The sequence below is a fragment of the Cebidichthys violaceus genome, unplaced genomic scaffold (genome assembly GCF_023349555.1).
Source record: "Cebidichthys violaceus isolate CVI_PGR_0920_01 unplaced genomic scaffold, fCebVio1.0.p SCAF_74, whole genome shotgun sequence".
NCBI classification, from domain to species: domain Eukaryota; kingdom Metazoa; phylum Chordata; class Actinopteri; order Perciformes; family Stichaeidae; genus Cebidichthys; species Cebidichthys violaceus.
In genome coordinates, this window is record NW_027176958.1 from 173,142 (window position 1) to 194,624 (window position 21,483).

At 44.6% G+C, this 21,483-nt stretch overlaps 1 protein-coding gene across 1 annotated transcript in view; it reads right to left on the reverse strand.

Moving 5' to 3' along the window:
• Positions 1 to 21,483, reverse strand: part of dock1 (dedicator of cytokinesis 1) — a 161,556-nt gene that overhangs the window by 41,232 nt on the left and 98,841 nt on the right. The window contains 2 exon segments of the mRNA XM_068736926.1: positions 9,196 to 9,290; positions 11,407 to 11,508. Coding sequence (XP_068593027.1) covers positions 9,196 to 9,290; positions 11,407 to 11,508 — 197 coding nt within the window.

Sequence of the window (21,483 nt, forward strand, 5' to 3'; positions counted from 1 at the left end):
CCTTCAAGGCTCCACTACGATTGGTTGCGGGTGGATTACCGCTCTGCAGCATCTTTACACTAGCGTGAGATGCTTTCCGTAAACGTGTGTCAGTTCACGCCACGATGTAAAAAAAAAAAACCGCGCTACCCCGGAAGCCTGAGCGCTACAGACACCAAAAAAAACAAAAAAAACGGGCTTTAACGTACAGACAGGACAGTTCCTCTGTGAGCACATCCTGCCATTAATTAAAGTGAAAAACCTAATGAGGCGGATGGAAATAGAATATACTCTCCCTCACTAAGAGACTTCCAAAAAAAAAAGGCCATTTCAAACAAGATGAAAGGCATCCAGAGATCATGTTCTGAACGTTGGAATAGATCTTTTCCAATGTGGGCTGAAAAAGTGACACATTTAAAAAAACATTGTGGCCCCTTCAATAAAACGCGATTGAACTAACAAAAAAAGCTCTGCTCCGTCTGGTATTTGAGCTCGTCCAACTCCGGGAGGAATTATTCCTAAAAAGATGTAATGACTGTACAGTCTGTAAATGAATTGCCATATTGATTTCAGGGAATGTTCTTTAGCGCAGACGGAGCGAGAGGACCGTCTGCGTAGCTGACATGGAGCACAGTCTGCGGTGCCACTATTAACAAAATGCCAAAAGGAAGATGCTCGGCTGCTTTGCAACATCTGTGTGGGGGGGGGGATAAGATGCAGAGGGAGAGACGATGACAAGATGCTAATGCCTGGGATATTTTAGCTGCTACTATAAATGTGTGATTCCTAAAAACTGTTCCTTCTGTTTTTTTCAGCAGGGAAAATCAAAGTAGTTCTAATCATCGCCGGAAATCACAGGCTTCCCCGTTTTCTGCTAAAGGAGACAGAAAGAGAACTTGGAGATCCTTTAACTAGTTTTTTTTTGTTGTTGTTGTTGTTGTTGTTAATTAGGCAGTGCAAGAGCAGCTCCTCCACATTAGAGCCATTCTGTATACTGTATACATATGGCATCATTATGATGAATATGCCCCATCAAACTGTCAGTGTCAGAGAAAAATCACCCCATTACCGCTGATTGATGGGCGTTTGCTGCACCATTTACATTTGGGCACAGACAAAAAAAAGAGGATTTCTTGCTTTTTCGTACCGCCCCCCCCCCTCGTTGCTTTTACTCGCGACTTTAAATCAGATTACTTCCTGCAGCCGAGGCGCACAGGAACTCTTGTTCGGATGACGTGCGCCGCAGACGCCTAGCGTATATGCTAATGACAAGTTATCAGCAGATCATACTTGCTAATTGAGTTCAGAGAGCATCGCCGATAATGATCGCCATCTATTTGCATACTGTTGCTGTAATAGCTGGCGTATCTGCCTGTGCTCAAAGATAAGGCAAGGTCAAAAAAAAAACTTCATTATCGGACCAATTTATTGAATTAGATTACCTTCATTTCAGACACCTGATCTAAAATCAAATTGATTTATCTGTCAACATAGTGTATTTTGAAGCCAATTCAATCAAACTATTAATAAAGTTTATTATCAGTACACTCAATAATATCACTGGGGAGAGACGACTGCTCTTTTCGGTTTAGACCTTTCCATTTACACCCAGTGAAACTTACTTCTTCACTCCATTTAACTTTGAAACCACTTTTAGTTGTACTTTACTGTGTGTATATATAGTAAATATGTATGTATATATATCAAATAGATTCATCACCGACAGACCCAGAAGACCCTCAGAAGAATTTTGCTGCATTTTTTTGTTGTTGTAGAGAAAAGTGAAGTGATGATAGATGCCAAGTAGAAAGTATGTGGGACTGTATAAAACGACCCCCACAGGCCAGTGAGAGCCCATCTGTCATGAGACTGCTATGACAAAAAAAACAAAAACACAAAAAACAGAAGCAGCACCAGGCTGTGTGATGTCAGCGTCAGAGCTGAAGAGAGAGCGCTAGCTTCCGCCAGCCTCCGAACACAGAGATGTAACAATGACAGCAAAAAAAAAAAAAAAAGGCTGCTTTTCATCTAGGCCAAAAAGTTTCTGAAGAGGTGACCGGATTACTAATGAGGCTGATTCAGACACAACTCCAAATACTAGTGAGCAAGAAAACTCCCACTTTTTGCCCCCGGAGTCACGGTGTTGGCGAAGTTCACATTGAGGAACGGATGAATCACAAAAGCAATTAAAACTGAATCTAACAGTCCTTTTTTTTTCACGATTCCCTTCGTCTGCCTGGAGAAAAACTACATCGAAGGATAAAAAGCATTTATCATAATTCATACATATTCGTTCATAAATTGAAGCGTGCGTCGATGATGATTTTAGTTCCAAATTAAAACCGCACATCAGAAACGCAGTCCTGAAATGGGGGGGGGGGGGGGGGGGGGGGGGGGCTTGGTCGGACAAACTGTTGATCTGAAGACGGATGTAATTGGGCTATCGCAGTGAAAGGAGCCTTCAGTGAGGTTTACAGCAAACATGTCAGTTATGTTCAGAGAGGAAAAGACAGAAATGAGCTACGGCATATTCACTGGGTCTCCAATGAACCATCCGCCTCAGTGTATTAACTGATCCCTATTTCATACCCGACAGAGGAAACATGTCATTTCACTTTGTCTGCCAGCTACTCCTCCTCTGCATTTCACAGACAAACTGTCATTCGTCTCCTGTACTTATTGGCTACTTTGCAGATTCAGATTTGACTTTACATACGACATGATGGTCATGTGAACACTGTGGTGGGTACAGCTGACGGATAGTTTCCCAACACAGTAAGCCACCCTGCTGCTGCTGCTGCTTGATAATAACTTTGATAAAATCATGTTGAGAGAAATCCCACCGGATGTTATCACTCTTCAGTGGGGGGTGGGGGGGGGGCACTATTCAAAAGGCCCACCGACGGGATACGATCACGGCCACTCAAGTGCACTGCACTCCATGGGCAAAGCAATATTACTCACTTATCGTCAAGCAGACACACACACACACACACACACACACACACACACACACACACACACACACACACACACACACACACACACACACACACACACACACACACACAGTGACAGACATGGACACACGCTCCAGGTAGTCCACTGTGAGTAGTCTGTGGAGGTGGTGTGTTTGGCATTTGAATCAAAAGCCCTGTTGAGGCTAACCTACACTGGCTAACAAATACCCATACATACATACATGCATACATGCATACATGCATACATACATACATACATGCATAGAGCAGCAGCAGTTGCAGCATGCAGCAATACGTCACAAACCATGTTTCACAACCCTCCCATGGTTCTTCTGTAAAGGACCGTCTTAATCTCATTATTGCAGAATTAGCACTCAAACCACACACAAGGAGGGGGAGGGATGGAGGGAGAGAGGGAGGGGGAGAGGGAGGGGGAGAGAGAGAGAGAGAGAGAGAGAAACAGATAGAGAGACAGAGAGAGAAACAGATAGATAGAGAGCGAGAGAGAGAGTGAGAGAGAGAGAGAGACATAGAGAGAGAGAGAGAGAGAGAGAAACAGATAGAGAGAGAGAGAGAGAGAGAGAGAGAGAGAGAGAGAGAGAGACACAGAGAGACAGAGAGACTAGACAACTGTCACCGCATCAACAAACCAGTCTAGTAGGAGAGCCATGTAAAGGTCAGGCTGTTCTTCTTTGTAGCTCACGATGCCAAAAAAAGGCTTTTGATAAACACTGGCAGTGTGCATGAAAGGAGTGTGCACGGATCATTTGGGAGGCTTATTGTCAAACATGTGGCTGCATATAGCATGTCCTCTTTAATCTTTACTGGAGGTTCATAAAAACACATTTCAGAAATACGCACTCAGCTACACAGACAAACACACCAGTCCTGCGAAGCCTGCCTGAACGAGGTCGCACCTAATAAACTGACGACTGAGAGACAAATTAACAAAGAATGGATTGCGGCCACTGACGAAACCGTGAATTGCAAATCCCTCGCGACCGCTACCTGTCCCATTTTAAGGTCCGTTTCACTAAAGACATTACCGCTGATGAAATTACAGCGCAAACACGGCCAAAAAGTTTTCCACTTATTTATTTATTCATTTTCTTCTCATGCAATTTAAAAAAAAAAAAAAAAAATGATGGAGGGGAGCCGTTATTCATTTATTTTTCACGACACAACTGTCATCCTGTCACTGCAGTCCCCAAAAATAAATGAGTTTGAGCAGAGCGTGGCGACTACAATCACTGCTTCCACGATCACCGGAAAGTCTTGGCGTGACACAAAGCGCTTTACTCTCTGACGCTCATCATTTCACTATAGCTATTGTGGCTATTAGCGCATATGTTTAATACCCATTTGTGGGCGCTTTGAGAATCAGTTTTCTTGTCGTCTGATTCGTGCAGCGGTGTCGCCCCTCAGATCATGCGACACTACCGACTAAAACGCGTTTCGTGCTTCATTTTCACGCGACGCCTCGTTGAAGTTCCCTAATCGAGCTCGAAAAGGATTTCATGAATCTTGCAGGTGATTGGGACCCGCAGGACCCATGCAACGACAAGTAGAGTTAAGGTTAAGGTTCTCAACTGGTTCCTCCTCAACGGCGCAGGAAGGAGTATGTCAAACAGCAACAATATGTCAAATCAGATACCCACAAAGCCCACAGGCGCTATTGTTGTTGTTTTTTTAAATCTTGGTGGGTGGTGGGTTTGTACGGGGGCAAACAGGATCACAACATCATTGGCAGTTTTTTCCCACTCTCCGCAAGTCCTTCCTTCCTTCCTTCCTTCCTGCCTTGCGGAGCTGCCCTCCAGGTCCTGGATTAGTCATGGAGAGAACACCAAACGGCCGCCAGCCAGCCTCAGAAACCCTCTCCTAATGAGTCTGTGAGGGACCGATGGCACGGGTTATCGAGTTAAAGAGCTGCTTCTTCAGCTCGTCTGGGCTTTCATCTTTTCATCTGCCACACTGGGCTCTCTGAGAACTCCCCATTCATCTCTCAATCTACCGTTTCTTACGCATAATTAACATTCTCCGTAAGAAACTTTTTTTTTGTTGCCGTCATTTGGGGAAATGAGCTGACTTCCAGAAGGTCATCTGATGTTAACTCCAGTTGATCACGTGTCCTAATGGTCCTGCAAGGCGCGGAAAAAAAACACACACACACACACGTGTTGTGGATTCTTTTGCGCGCCGATCAAAGACAAAAGTAATACAATGACTGCAAGAAAACAGCTGTTCAGTGTATCTGCACATATCGTCTGAATAACAGTGAATTAGAACTTTTTTTTAAACTTGATTTGAAAGTTTAAAGTGTAAATATTTAGCAATGAGTATTAATGATTATGCTCTTTTGTTGTTGAGTAATTCAAGGTGTTAAAGTGTTAAGCTTTGGACTGGGAGAATTAAATACTCAACACTAAATACCACAAATTACAATTTGATCATCAACATAATTTTGACTCAACCTGTTAATAAAGTCATTCGGTAGTCGCGACAGCTGTTCAAACCACTTCGCCTTTACGAAGAAAAAACATTGGCAATGAACTCCGCTGAGATTGATGATGATGATGACGGCACTTAGTATGCAGTGATTCAGCACATCTCGAGATAGAAGGTCGAGGAGCGCAGAGCTCTCGAAAAGTTTACTATGCAGATCTGTAAGGAAGCGCATTTAGCTGAGTGCACAAAAAGCAGCCAGCAGCTGTTGTCTGGTTAAAACTGTGATGCAAGGTTTTTCATCCCTGGGAGAAAACCTGACGACAACTATAGCGCTTTAGCAGAACTTGTGCTAATTCAGTTAAAGCGCTCTTTAACAAAAAAAAAAACAAAAAAAAAAATCAAGGTTTACCTACAGGGCACTTGTACCGCTACAGAATTCCCAGTGAGTGTCAAAAATGCTTCTTTTACAAACAGCATTCATGTTTGAAACAAAGATGGCCAACATGCTTTAAAATGCGAGCAACATCTAGGTCTCTTGGAAAACGCCAGACAAGCCAAGAGTGGGACCTCGAGGTCGGGATTTAGTGTGTAACGAGCCGAGTAACACAAGTGAGAATACTTGTGTCTTTGGAAGACAAGTGTGAGTCCATCTCTTCTGCCAGTTAGCCGTCACTATCAAGCGCATGGTCAGTTGAAAATGGCATCCAGTGGCTAAGCAGCCTGATGCTGCCGTACCCCGTGGGCAATTATTATTAAGAGCCCCATGAATCGGTTTAAAAACCCGGAGGAAGCGCGAGGCGATGGGTGGAGAAGACGGAGCGGGAGGGGGGGGGGGGGGGGAAAGGACTTCTGCGACAGCGGATGCTCGTCTCATTAGCGGTGCGATCGGGATGTGCGGACATGAAAGGAAGGTCTGCGGGTGCCGTGGGTGGCTGAATGTGGCAAGTGTGGATTTGCTCGCCACAGAAACAGGAAGGGCCGAGGGATATTCAAACGTTCCAAATGTATTGCAGAAAGTTATATAATGCTAAAAAAGAAGTGCATTTTGTAAAGGCAAAACAGCAACAAGCTTGTATTTTAAAAGTCTACTTAACAAGATTTTTTATATTAACAATTGATCAAATGATGATGGTTATGATTATAGTGGTGAACGTACAGAAAGATATTCCTCAGCTCCCCTTAGCTGTTTTAATATCTTTCGGCTAATTGTTCTCCTCCGCGGTTCGGTCTCACTGCTCTCATTAATCCTTTTTTTTCCCCAGCCGAAGCAGGCAGCTGTTTTCACCAAACAAGCTCTGATAAACCCGCTGTACACTACCTGTCCACCACTAATGGGACGAACCGAGTTAACAAGGAGCTGGTGACTGCAGTCCAACGTCTGAAGCTAGAGAGACAGACATCTTTCCCAGGAGCTGGTGGGGACCAAAAGCAGGGCTAAAAGGGAGAGTAAATATTTCACTTCTGTTAAAACTCTAATGTTGGCCAAAGAGGAAAAATTGACACAGCTTTAGAAATCGAAATGAACTTCAGAATGAATTGGTGGTAATAGTTTAATGCTACAGCCTCTGAGACGTGACTGCTGTGATGTCAATCAGTCTCCGGTGCCCTGGCAATCACAGACTACACAGCAATAGAACATGACGCGCACACACACACACACACACACACACACACACACACACACACACACACACACACACACACACACACACACACACACACACACACACACACAGCTTCTACGCCCTTATACAGTCAATAAAGAAACATTTATACCCATCTCATGGGACGTGTCACCTTGGGTTTCCGGGGAAACAAGCCATTAAAAGACGCACTCTGACGGACGGCGAATAATGGAACTTTTGCTAATTGGCCACAAAGCCGACACCTGCAGTATTCAAACAGGCTCCGGTATAAAGACTGCAAGATGAGTCAGACTTTGACAGGCTTATTTTTCATCGAGTTGAACAATGATTTAACTGCAGCAAGTAGGCTGAATGCACTCGCTAGAATGCAAAATTACGGCTTTTCGCGAAACACGGTGCGAAATAGAATAAAAGGTTAAAAATCGGAGACGGTTTTGCTGAGGCATGGGAAAGGACACATTGTCCTCCAGTTCGAGAGACAAATAAAAACATGTCATACGCAACAGTACAAAGCATGATCTGAGGAAGTGATGCTCACCACATCCAGGCTGCTTCAGAGAGTACAGGACCACATTGTGGAGAGTTTGAACGAGCTTTTTAGGCTGGTGGATCATGCATGGTTAATGCACGCGTGTGTGTGTGTGTGTGTGTGTGTGTGTGTGTGTGTGTGTGTGTGTGTCTTAAGAGGGTCAGGACTGCATGTTTTCAGACCCCTAACACTGCAGCACGGTGTACAGCAGAACAGATGTGATTTGCACACCTTCAGGGCCACCGGGGGTGTGTGACCCAGGTGGCTGATGGGTGTTTTTAGGTCCAAAAGAACTCTGGCTTGTAGCAATCAAAATGGACTGATGAAAGCAATAGAACCAAAATTGAGAAGCAATGCAATCTCTAGTCAAATACGCTAGCCGGTGATGATGTTGAAATGGTTTTTTTTTGTTGGAAGGAGTGGAGCAGGGAGTCAGCCTCTGTGAGCCTCTGCACCTGCAGGTAAATGACCACTTTGAAGCTGAGCCCCAACAGATGCTGCTCCAGGTAGCGTGTATTAACGTGCCTTGTTATTTCACTTATTGTGTTCACTGTTCTTCGTCTGATGCGTGTGCTCTATTGATGGGCAACTCCACTGGTTTGACATATCAAAGTCCGTCTCGGGGAGCACTACCGCATTTGTGAATAAAGTCGGATATAAAGTCTTTTTTCGCGTCTCCGGAGGGAGCTGCATGAAAACCGGATAAATTGCCTCAACTGTTACATGAGTCAGTGTCATTTGGGAGTGAAGACTACAAGTGGAATGAGAGGTGTGCAGTTAGACAATAAGTGAGCTCATCAGACCTGTCGTCAGCTCCTCATCTCTGCTCAACAATGGCGGCTCGAGGCTACATTAGCCGTTAAAACGCACAACGCGCTTGAATCGTTGTCTGAACTTTCAGCTGTTGGGTTGCATTGTGGGTAAGGTAGACACCAGGGTTTGATAAGGAGGCGTATGAAATAAAACGGTTGATATCTCTGTTTCTGTGAAGTGACCATGGATCTTTGACCGCTGTTCAAAACAAATCTAGCAGGAAAGAAATTGACTTCCTTTTGTTATCGAAAAGAAGTGACTTCAAGTTTCCATCTGACAGCTGTTGCTCTGCCATTGCAGAACAGAGCACAACAACTCATTGTGGTCCAAGTCTCTTTGTGCAAAGACACAAATGGAAGTAAGGAAACAAATAAATAAAAAAAAATAAAATAAAATCACAAAAGTGCCTTTAAATACTTTCCTAGCGCCGACTTCCTCTTGACAAGTGCATAAAAGCACGGCTCTCGACTAAACTCAGAAAACGGCAAAGCACATTTCATCCCTTTATATTTTTCGACAAAAATGGAATCAGGCAGTGTTCACATTAATAAAACAGAAGGCTGTGGCAGCACAACAAGCAGCAAAGTAAAGAGATGCTGAGACTAAGTTCGGAGATTAGAAGGCAGCAAACACCCGAGCATCTATAATTCACGCCACTGTTTTGCGGCTGCGCCGACTACTCAGCCCACTGCCACACTGCTGAGGCCTTGTGTCGATATTTGCACGGGGAGGAACGAATGAACACACGTACCCACCTCTGACTGCGGCATGTTTTACGTTGGTTTGCACGTGTCGTACTCACTTGTTCTGCATCATGTTCATTATGACCCAGTCTGAGGGGTAGACGTTTTTCCCAATGAGATCTTTAAACATGATAAATGTTTCCATTAGGAAATCCTGCAAAAGAAAGAGAGAGAGAGAAAGTTTTCAAAAATAAAAAACTGTAATTCTTTCCACCTCCAAAGATAAGGGCAATCTGAAATGAACTGTTGGGGAGTTTGTGGCTTTCAGGCAGAAACAGCTTTTCGATTAGTTTTATTTTAAGGTCATGGTGGCGCAGATATTTTCCTTTTTTTTTTTTTGCGGGTGGCACCAATAATCTGGCGTGTTCTTAATCCTCACATGTTGTAGGACAATGAGATTACAGCTGTTTACTCCTCGCAGGAAGTACTGTTCTTGGGGTGTTGAGTTAACAAACCGGAGACGTAATTATCAGCTATTAAAGCAGAACATGACATGACTTGATAAGTGGGTTCGGTTATGGATGTTCTGATCATCTTTCTCTGCAGCAGCATGGCTTCAAATACTCCCTCCAATCATCACTCAGAATTTGGGCTTGGTATCCTTTCAACAATTAAATCATATGACGCATTCATTTGAAGAACACTGGTTGTGAGCAAAACAATGCAAATACTGATTTTTTTTTTTCTGGATCTGGGCATAAAAACAATCTATTGCCGGTATCGTCTGACTGGAGAAGTTTCAATACTACTTGGGTTCTTTCGGTCGACACCTTAAAAAGTATCGAGTGCCGACACCCAGCCCTGCTAAGGACCCATTAGATGTGGAGGCGTCTGTATGTCAGAGACCCGGCCCCCCTTACCCTCTCGTCCTCTCTATCCCTTTTCTTTGCTGTGTTCTGGACCTTTCTGGGCGTCAACCTCTTTAAAAAATGTCGACCAGGTGCAGGAATGTAAGCATGAAAATAGCGAACACGAGCACAGAAGCATAGGTCGGCGAAATGCCAAGCGGACGAAGCTCCTCTCCACAAACGTTCACTCGCCGGCGAACACCGTTCCCCTCGTTGAGCCAAACCGCAGCTATCAAATCCCACTTATTGTGCCTTTAACCACGTTTCCTGTCAGGGCTACAAAGTCATCATCTTTTTTTTTTTTTTTTTTTTTGTAATTTGAATATTTTTAATTTGCTGTCTCACCTACAATGGCTTTCTCTTAATACGAGTTGCAGCCAAAAACTGAAAAAAAAACAACAACATAAATATGCATGAAAAGAAAAACCCTATTTCTGGCTGTAGATGTTTCACTCCTGGATGAATCCCTGTGCTGGGCGTGTTTAGAGAACAACTGCAAAAACAACAAGGTCCTTTGGGCTGCAGCCAGTTCTGAAATGTGGATATGGCCCACGCCAGCTTCATGAACAATAAATTTAGTGGGAAGATCCAGCTTTATCACGGTGATTGTTTATCCTGCCACGGGACCTAGACAGGCAGCCTCAAACAAGCCCGGTATACAATCATGAAGGTCAGAGAGTTCTATTCCTGTTCATTTCTTTGGTTGTTTTTTTTCCAGACACCTGAAAAATACCAGAAACGCCTCAATAAAAACACGCAGCTTTATAAATACTGCTTCTCGGAGGAGAACAGGATGTCAGCAAAAACAAGCTCCAGTACTATTAAGTGATAATCTTACTTATTAATACATTCTTACAAGGAATGGATTCATTTAATACCAAATCAAATCAGCAAGTGCTCCAAGTTAAACCAGAATCTCGACTTGGATTATAAAGCTTAACCTGTAATATAAATGAGTTTCAAGGTGCTTCCTATGGAGCTCAAACGTCTAGTGGGACAAAAACAGTGGGATTTCCCAGCTTGCCAGAGTAGAGTAAAGTGATGCTAATCTGGCAGTAGATACTTGAGGAAACACAGCTCTGAGGGAGGGATTATTCAGAGCTGAAATCCATAGCATCAATGAGATTCGGCCCTCCTGCACAACTTGTTGGTTGAGTGATCTGCCTCCCATAGGAGCTACGATCACCAAGAGCATGCTGTGCATGTAGCAGCCCGAGGGCAACGGCGGGCAGGAAGTCAAATCGCATAGGTTATTTTTTGGAGGAAAAACATTTTGCCCTAAAAGATCTAATCTAACTTCTGATCTCTAGAAAAATGACGCTAAACTTTGGGTTCCCCGCAATTTAAGGTATGACAGGACAACGTAGCCTGAAGCGTCTCATCTGGTTCGACGCGGACGCTAACGCGGTACGGCGTACTCACCACCACGTCGCTCCTGATCTTGCCAAAGGTGTTGATCAGGTGAGTGTAATGATAGTCGTCCATCTGCCTCAGCGTGGCGGTCATGCTGGCCACGAAGCTGCCCTGGAGGAGAAGAAAAAAAAAATTCACAATCAAGTTCAAAGTGAAGGCTGAGGATGGAACGACTCGTGGCGCAGGTGATTTCGATGGATACCGACTGGCTGAGTTGATTGGGGTCTGAATACTGATGCGGGGGGGGGGCCTGACCTCCCAGGTTTGGGAAAAAGGTAGGCGTCCTCACTCAGTGGCTGATCTCATTAACTGGCCGACCTCCACTCCCCGTCTCTTTGTCTCCACTGATTAGAACGCCTGCGAGGTTTCCCCCCCAAAAGGGGCCGTCTTTACTTTACAGTCCACTAGCCTGGCTCCGGTTAGCCCCCCCCCCCCCCCCCCCCCGCCCTGCCCTGCTGTACATGCGCTGCTTGGAGCAGATAAGGGAAGACAAAATGTGTGGAAGGCTGGGTGGAGACTCGCCGCTGCCATCAGGTGTCACGCCAGTTTATGTGTTTGAACAAAAGCAGAGACGAAAACAATGTGAGGAGGAACTGGCTCTTGTTTTTGGAGGGGCCCCGCTTCACTGGATTGACCGTTTAAGGTCGACAGAGAATATCGCAGGAATAGATGAATCAGGCACGGGATTCATGCAGAGAATCATGGTAATAAACTACCGAGAGACTCATGCGAGAACAAAAGAAAAGTTAAAAGACACAGAAGAGATGATGTGGTAAATGCATATATCGGGCGAACAAAAGACGAGCCGCTAATTAAAAAACAAATCTAAACCAATACATTTGCATAAGTACTTTTTGAAGATGAAGAACATGCAGTAGTATTATTGGAATACTCCCAGAAAGCTTTACCTCAACTAGCTGATCAAAGAAAATGCACCAAAGATAAGAGAAAGTAATTAAAATTAAAAAAAAAAAAAAGGGCTCTGTCACAGAATGCATGACGGCACATCCAGATTAATAAGTGTGAGGTCTGATAAGCATTAAGAGGCGACTGTCTATCTCAGAACTACTGAAGTAAGCATATCGCAGGATTAAGGCTGACCTTTTCCACACACACACACACACACACACACACACACACACACACACACACACACACACACATCTTTAACTGGAGCTAACAAAAGCAATGACCTATGAGCAACTGATGTTTCAAAGAAACGAGAATGCCAGTGCAAAAAAAAGATTGTTTTCCTCTTTGATATCTCTTCATCGACTGATTTATTTCAATCTTTGACTGAAAGCCTCTTTCACAAAAGTCAGATGCACAAAAGCGGCTTTAATGCACTCTTTTAAGACGCGAAAAGGTTCGCATCGATCCACGCCGTCTGTGAATCCGAGCAAAGCCGACGTGTATTTTGAGTTAAGAGGCGTCGTTACGACGACGCCAAGCGTGACTCTTTCCCCCGCGGCCGAACACCTGAACAAACCGCCAAGTCTCCGGGACTCGAAGCTGGACGGGAGGGGGGGGGGACGGGGGGGGGGGACTACCTCGGCGGAGCGAAGACTATACGCGACGGATATAGCTCAGCTGCTTCGCGGCAGTCAATCCTCGCGGGGTCGTTCTGTTTCTGCTGGACAACCTCTCCTTGAGCTGTAATTAGGCCTGACCCACCAAAACACAGCAGAGCAGAAACAATGCTGAACACACACACACACACACACACACACACACACACACACACACACACACACACACACACACACACACACACACACACACACACACACACACACACACTCTTCCCTCACCTGACCCCCCCACCCCCTCGCTCCAATTCTGCTGTGATGTTCCTGTGCATATTGCATTATCTTTAGACAAAAGTTCATTAGAATTGTGTTTGAATGTATGGCAATTACCACACAATAAGACCATCATGCAAAAACAATCGCTAATGCGAACGTCTATTATTCATGTTTCCCTCACTTTTTCCTTTGTTATGCTGCGCGGGGCTGATAGACCGCTTCACTTCCCTCTCAGTAATGCTTCGCAGAAACCAGCGTGACTCATGTTATATTAATATGGATATGTTTTTCTCAAGCACGGAGGGCAGGACTCTTTCATCCGTGGAGGCATGTGAGCCTCGGTTCTTCAGCATTAAAGAGGAATTTAGACAGAGCCTGATTAGAAGCGGTGTGTATACGGTGTGTAAAAAAAAAAAGGACGTTTCTGTCACACTTCTGGAACGTCTTAAGTGGAGAACAAAAGGATGAAATGACTTGATCACCGGCGTATGGATAACCTCTGCTTCTGATTTACAGATATTGGTCTTTTCAATGTATAGTTCGCTGGCAAAGACTGCAATAGCCAAAGACTTGTTTGAAGATGTCGAAACCCATCTTTCTCCATTCAAACTCTAAGTTCTCCCAGACCCACAAGGCTGACTGGCGTGAGGGGATGGGCACCGGCTGCTGCAATTCCCCTAACGTCGGGCAGTCGCTTTATTAATAAAAAGGAGCGAGGGTTTCAAAGCGGCCGGCGGTCTTTAGAAGTCGCTGGCGCCTCCTCGCAGCGACTCCCCCATCACCCACGCGGACTAGATCAGCTGGAGGGTACCCCGCGCTCGTTCCACCACTTCAGCTGTGCCGTGAAACCCCGAGAGGACGAGCCTTCAGAGTCTCACAGAGTCTCACAGAGTCTCACACGCGCCGTAAAGCCTCAGCGTGGGACTTGCCCATGAGGCTTCCCCCCCGACGTTTAATCGAGACCGCCAACAACACAGGCATCCATACGCCTATGCCTCTATTGATTTCATCGCTGCGACGAATCAATTATGAATGAATCATCGACTCTTTTCCGAATGGAACGCCGCCAATGGCACCGGGATCACGGCCGTGATCGGGGACGATGCCTGAAATGAAATGACTAGAGCTCCGAGGTGGAGCTGAGAGACGGGATTGTTTCACAAGTAGCCGACTAAATCCATTTTGAGATTGCATTTGGGCCGAAGCGTTCCGCCTCGTTTGCTCACTGATTATCTGCATTCCACATAAATCTGCATTCACCTGCATGAATGCGATTAGTCACGACTACTCGGACTACAAACGGACACCAGGACGCTCTTGCATTTTTCAAATTCGGATTTCCTGCCTTGTTCAGAAGGAGTGGCCACTTGTATTATAATATGCTGGAAGGTTATAATGGATTTTTTTTTGCCCAATAACACCAAAGGAAAAACTGCCTGAACTGAAGCAGCAACATCTCTCTCTTTAAAGCCACAAGACTCTTTTGACGAAAAAACAGTCGTTTTACCTCGCAGAACGCGGGAGTTGCTGGTTCACCGCCGCGTTAATTGGTTAGTCCGTTTGTGTTATTGAGCGACTTTCCTAAATTCCTGAGATCCTGTATTTAATATACAATGACTCTGGGTAAGGATAACGTCATCATGTCCTATTTTCCCATGCCCTTTCAGATTTTAAATAACATTTTGCTCCTTGGACGAACGTACTCTGACCACAACTTGAATGTTTGGATTTGACTTCCACTGTGAATCTATACGATGATATAAAAACCTTGCTGATAAGACGCAGTAGGGTCAGCTGGCAAACCCCATGGCACATTAAATACAGGTGAGGGCTCTAGCTGCCATATCCCCAGCTTGACTTGGTCTCAGAGTGGAAGATAAAGACAGAAAAAGGGATTCAGACGTTTCACTGTGCAGCGATTAAGATCTAAATGCGGAACAGGAACACATGCCACACCAGCTGTTAAGGGCTAAGTGTGAGAAATAGAGATGTGGGGGGGGGGGGGGGGGGCATGACGGCAAATGGGAAAGTTCAGATCTGCTGCTCTCGGGTCTCCAGCTCTCTGTTGATAAGTAGAAAGTGACTGTCATACAGCTGAGTTCACAGGTCCGTCACAGTGACCAGCGGCGTTTGGAGTGAACCGGAAGATCTCAAAAAAAAGGCCAGCAAGTCCTTTTCATGGCTCGTCTCTCCACTTTTATGGTCGGGATAATACCTGCGCCGTTACCATGACAATGCCTTTACCCATTCTATTTTTTTTTTTTTTCGAGCACAGAGAGAGGAAGGTAGGAAATCAAATAAAGCAGGCGAAGAAAAGAAGCCGCCTCAGTAGTTACAAACGGGCCAATCAATTCTGGTTTCGGTGTGGGGGCGACGGAGGTATGTGACACCGAGGAGCCGCACAGAGGGGTGATGGTGCAGGGAGGGAACGAGAAAATACTTCAGCCGCCTACCTAATATTAACGACTTAATGACCGAAGCACAACAGCAGAACAAGACAACCAGGAAAGTTAAGACACCCTGACCCAACTCCTTCTGCTCGCTTTCATTTTGATCGTGTGATGCCACCTGCATGTCATGCCTTGTTCTGATGTAGCATTTCAAAATTAAAGCCCTTCAAAATCTCATTCACGAGCCAACTTCAAATCTCATTCATGAGACAAATTTGTCTAATTTCAGATTTGATTTTAGAGGAAACGGTGCATAGTTACAAAATCATTTCACTTCAGGTTAATGGCAGACTACCTCAAGGTGTCACTCTGAGAGAACCAGGACATTCTGATGTAGCATTTCAAAATAAAAGCCCTTCAAATCACATTCATGAGACAAATTTGTCCAATTTCAGATTTGATTTTAGAGGAAACGGTGCATAGTCAAAAAATAATTTCACTTCAGGTTGATAGACCACCTAAAGGTGTCACTCAGAGAGAACCAGGACATTCTGATGTAGCATTTCAAAATAAAAGCCCTTCAAAATCTCATTCACGAGCTAACTTCAAATCACATTCATGAGACAAATTTGTCTAATTTCAGATTTGATTTTAGAGAAAAACTTTTGATTAAACATTCTGCCAGCAGCACACGTTACCGATATGAAAATCAGCCGTACACAACATTGTGTAGTGTCCAGAGCGTGTACACAACGTTTTGAGAGGACAGACAGATACATTGCAGTTATAAAACACTACACTTGTCAGTGATGATGCAAAAATGATGATGAATAAGTGTCTGAAATCGCAATTCTCTAACAACAAGAGTGCCCTATTAAGTGTTTGAAAGGGAGCAATTTGAGCCGAAGCTCATGACCTCAAATAGGCTACAAAGTACATGAGCAAAGCCAGAAACCATCATTTCTAGATTGAGATTGGAGACGATGAAGCACCTGAAGGACAAGACAAAAAAAAAAGAAATTCTATATATCCAATATGTTGAAGGAAGTAAATCATTTAATGTCCACCACTTGAGCCGTCATCAATCTCAAGCATTTATCTTACCGAAACCATTTCTCAGGCTAAACAACAAAGTGGATACTTTACTACTCGTATCGATCACAGCGTCCAGAAGTTGCAGATTTCCGAAAAAAAAACAACCCCTGCCTCAGATATCCATCTTAAAGCTCGAGGGCAAATGAGGCAGAATCTTAGCGGAAATGAAAAAAGCGGCGATTAGAGGGCAGGGCCAGATCCATCATACGCCGCTCTGTAGCTCAGCATCTCTCTGATAATTCATCTCACTTTAGCGCCTGACAGCGGAGAAGCAAACAAAAAAATGATGTTTGCTCTAGTAGTGAAGGGTTGCCCCATAAACAGAGCATTGTCTTAAGCCTCTAATTAAGCCAGTAGGGAAATGGAACGTCGGCCTCGAGAGAGATGTAGACGGAGAGCCTTTGTCCCGTCTCTGGAGGAGAGGAAACACAGAAGTATAGAGGAGGAGGAGGAGGAGGAAGGGGGGGGATGACCTAAAGGGACAGAAATGACTCCCTCTTTCTCTCTATTAGCTTCAGGCCTGGTGAAATATGAATTTAGCTGGCTCATTAAAAACGGAAATTACACAAGCCCACAGAAAACCCTCACGTCGTCACTCTGCTATTTAATCCGGGATGGAGACATCATGCAAACACAAGCGGTTCACGCTGCTACGTGACGCATTAGGTGAGGGCAAAAGGCGGTCGACAGCACGCGGCGAGATCGCTTCAATTCGCCTCGTCGATAACGGAAAGCATTGATGGAAGTGAGATTAAAAAATAATTGCCACCGAGGGGATTTTTCTGTGGACAATTCACGTGAAAATGTGAAATGGCGTCAATAATTCACGAGGTAGCTGTGGATCAACCACCTTAAAAAGTCTCTTCTGCTGTTGTAGAATACATAAACACATTTAGTTAATACTCAATTTGTATATTTTCTAACTTACACTCAGTCATTAAAGGAGTTATTTAAAAAAAAAACAAAAAAAAACAAATTATGTACAAATTTTAATAACTTGTGTGTCTAAAGCAATGAACTGTGCTCTGCCTGTAGGCATTACATTAGACAAACCTCTTCACACACACACACACACACACACACACACACACACACACACACACACACACACACACACACACACACACACACACACTAGAATGAAACCCTTAACATGTTTATAAAATAACAATATAATTACATTGTCATGATAGCATTCCACTGAAATTCGATACATAAAAAATATCAATTATAATATACCTATATTAAAAAAAAGTAACTTGATTTGAAGACCGTATGCTGCTGTTGTTTCATAGGAGCAATAATGACTTCATGCAGTCTTACTGCTTCTGAACCAGAGGGGAAAATCAATCTGCCCACCTCTGTTTTCTCAACACACACACACACACACACACACACACACACACACACACACACACACACACACACACACACACACACACACACACACACACACACACACACACACACACACACACACAGCATGCAAAGAACAGAGAGGCTGGAGAGGTGGCAGCACTTGTACACTTCCCTCCACCGGCCTGTCAAAGGGAGGCAGAGCTGACACATGCGAGGCACTTGGCCACTGCTGCAGGACTCGACAGCGAGTCCGCTCGGCTCAAAACATCAGCGCCAACGAGGTGTCAGGCAGACGGGTCAGCCAATGGCGACGGGAGAGGAGGACCTGTTTTCCCGAGGTCGGATGAAACCGTTGGCGCTTCGTTTTCGTTCGTCGACCTGCATTTTTGGCACAAAGCACGGCGACGTCCAGATCAACACTTTCGGGATACATAGAGGGATAAATAATAACCGCGGACAACCTGGGCAGCCAGCCATGAAAGTGACCCGTTACGCCGTTCATTCACGGCGTCAAAACTTAGACAAGCTCGAGGAAGCACTTTCACACTCTAATACATCAAAGCATTATACTTCCTTGAACAGACTTCCTACATTTACGCAGGAAACCCCATTGAGCCACTTTCTCTCTAAAAAAAAAAAGAAAAGAAAGAAAGCTCCGCGTGACCAATGCCAATCATAAATCATTCGCTGGTTCAAGGAAATAGACGTCACTGACCATAGATGTCTCACTGTGTGGATAGAATGGAGCATGATGGGGGGGGATCGTGTCAAGTCAATATGAATCTCCAGATAACCGATAAAAGGTCAGCTGAGTCGGCGATATCAAAATCTGCTCAAAACAAACTGTAGGTAAAGTTGATATTTTTCATCATCTTTAACGCGATCCATCTAATTTCGCTCATGTAACTTGCAGCATGTATGTACGTTGTTTCAACCCGCCCTTACGCTCTAGGTGCTTTTTTTAAGTTTTGGTTTGGTGAAGGCCATCTCTGTCCATACGTTTGATGAAAAAGACCAAAAGACTGCAGCAGATGGAGAGAGAGAGAGACTCACAGACGTATCTGCTAGGCACATGTTCAGCTTTGCTTCTCACTCGGAGACTTGCTGGGGCAGTGCAGCAGACACATCATATCAGTCTGTCAGCTGAAACACACACACACACACACACACACACACACACACACACACACACACACACACACACACACACACACACACACACACACGCTATACCATCCCTTTCCCTTTCATGATTGCCGAGAGATCAAAGCCACCGTAAACAGACAGCTCTCTTCAACGTCTAGTTATTCGGCTCCGTACAGCTGTGACACTCGGCGATCTAATTCACTTTGTGCGGATGAATGCACTCAGGAGACGGATTGGTAGTGAGGTAAGGAAACAGTTTCATACCTATGTTACCTGGGAATCTAAGAAGAAGTTTAAGAACACTTGAGATGCTTAGATAACTTATTGTAAGGCTGGCGATATGGCCCAAAAATCCTGAAACCCCAGAGGTGATGTCATAACGATATATATCTCACAATGTTGTCAAGAAATTCAATGAATCTGTAGTCCATCTGAAATAACCACTCGGCACAGCACTAAATTATATATAAAATATATATTTTCAGCTACACAAATCCAGAGTAATCCCATTCAGAGCTGGGAGGAGTTGCTCGTCACTTAAAATAAGAATAGCTGGTCCACCTTAAGAGCCAGTCCACCTTAAGATTCTGAGCCAAAAGTTGTGTCTAACTTCAGGGCTAACTTCAGGGCTAACTTCAGGGCTAACGCCCCCCCCCCCCCCCCCCCCTCTTCCAAGCATTTACCCAAGTTCGGTGTGTACATTCTAGCATCTACCATAATTCATTCTGGTAAGTCCACAAAACACATGCCACGCTAATTGACAGCAGTGTGAGCTGAGGGAAAAATTAATAAATAAAAAGCAGCAGTGGGAGGGAAGAAGAAGAAGAAGAACGCTCCTATGGCCCTGCAATCGGTGACGACTCTGTACTCAAATCACAGGAGGCGCACGTCCATTAAAATGTTATTAAAGAGGATGTGACCAGATTTAGCAACGCCAAAATCCTCCTCATCGCAAGTGTCATCGAACGCTTCCGACGTAAGATGACACGTTTGCGTCCCGTAATGATTCGACGTGTCGCTTCTCATCCGTGGTGATATACGCTGCGGTGATACTGAGGGGGAAACGGCATGAAACAAGGGCCTCGACTGGACTCGACCGAACCACGACAGAACGATAGAAAAGCGTTCTCTACAACGGGAAGTCTTGTATGTTTCTTCTTCGTTCCACCTAGGTCAATATTTTTGTGCCGTATTTCACATGCTGTATGATTTCTCTTCCGGTATTTGATAAGAACATAAGGAATGTGTGGCTCAGAACGGCGGTGAGATTGGGTCAGTATCTCCCTCTAACCACAGCGCTGTGTTTAGCATATATAAGCAAGGGGGGGGACAAGGACATCAAACAGGAAGTCCCTGGAGGGCTTGGCTTCGAGGTAATGAAATCAATAGAGGAGAGTCACTCCTGTGACTTGTCCAATCGGTTTATCCATCTGAGGAACAGCGTGCTTACGCAGCAACGTCGCGGAGCAGATTGCAATAAAAGAAAATACAGCGAAAGGCCTCTTCCAAGCCACATACAGTAGACATCGCCTCCCAGGGGACTGCTAGCCATTAAACAAAAGCCATTAACCCCTGGGTTCAGATCTAAAAGCCGCGACGTTCCAAGGTCAAATCTTAACAAACATTTATTCAGCATTTCTGCTTCGTGGAACCCGCGGGGCCCCCGTCATCGGACGAGCTACCGTCGCTCCAAACAAGAAGCCGGTCTCAGGGAGCGGTGAGGAAATAAGAGGTTTCTCTGTGTCACGTCAGAGAGAGGCGAGGCGAGGCGAGGGCTTTGAACACGGCGTCGCACGACTCTCCGTTGTTCACACGCGTCGTGAAGGGCTGAGAGCGCCGTGAGAGGGTGATAGACAACGGGAGGAGGTCGAATGGATTTAAAGTGTGGAGTAAACCCGGCTGTAATAACTCAGCAGCATCTCCCCTTTTTTTATTGTCAAAAAAATGTTTTGGCCACAGGACACGCTGACCGTTATGTTGTTTTAGTTCACCGATATGACGCATATCATCATAAGCGTGTCATGAATGTGTTTAATGCCAATATCAATTAACAAGACATGACCTCACGGTAAAAGGATTTAATGATGATGAGAGATTTCAACAACAAAACATTATCCAAACATAAGGAACGATCCGATTTTTTGGAATCGACAGGGAAATACAACTTAATGAGAAACACAATAATAACAATAAAGTGGCATTAATACGATTTTTATAATGAGAAGTGACCTATTAAGAATAAAAAGTGTTATTATATAAAAATACTTTTACTAAAAAAGATGAATGCACTG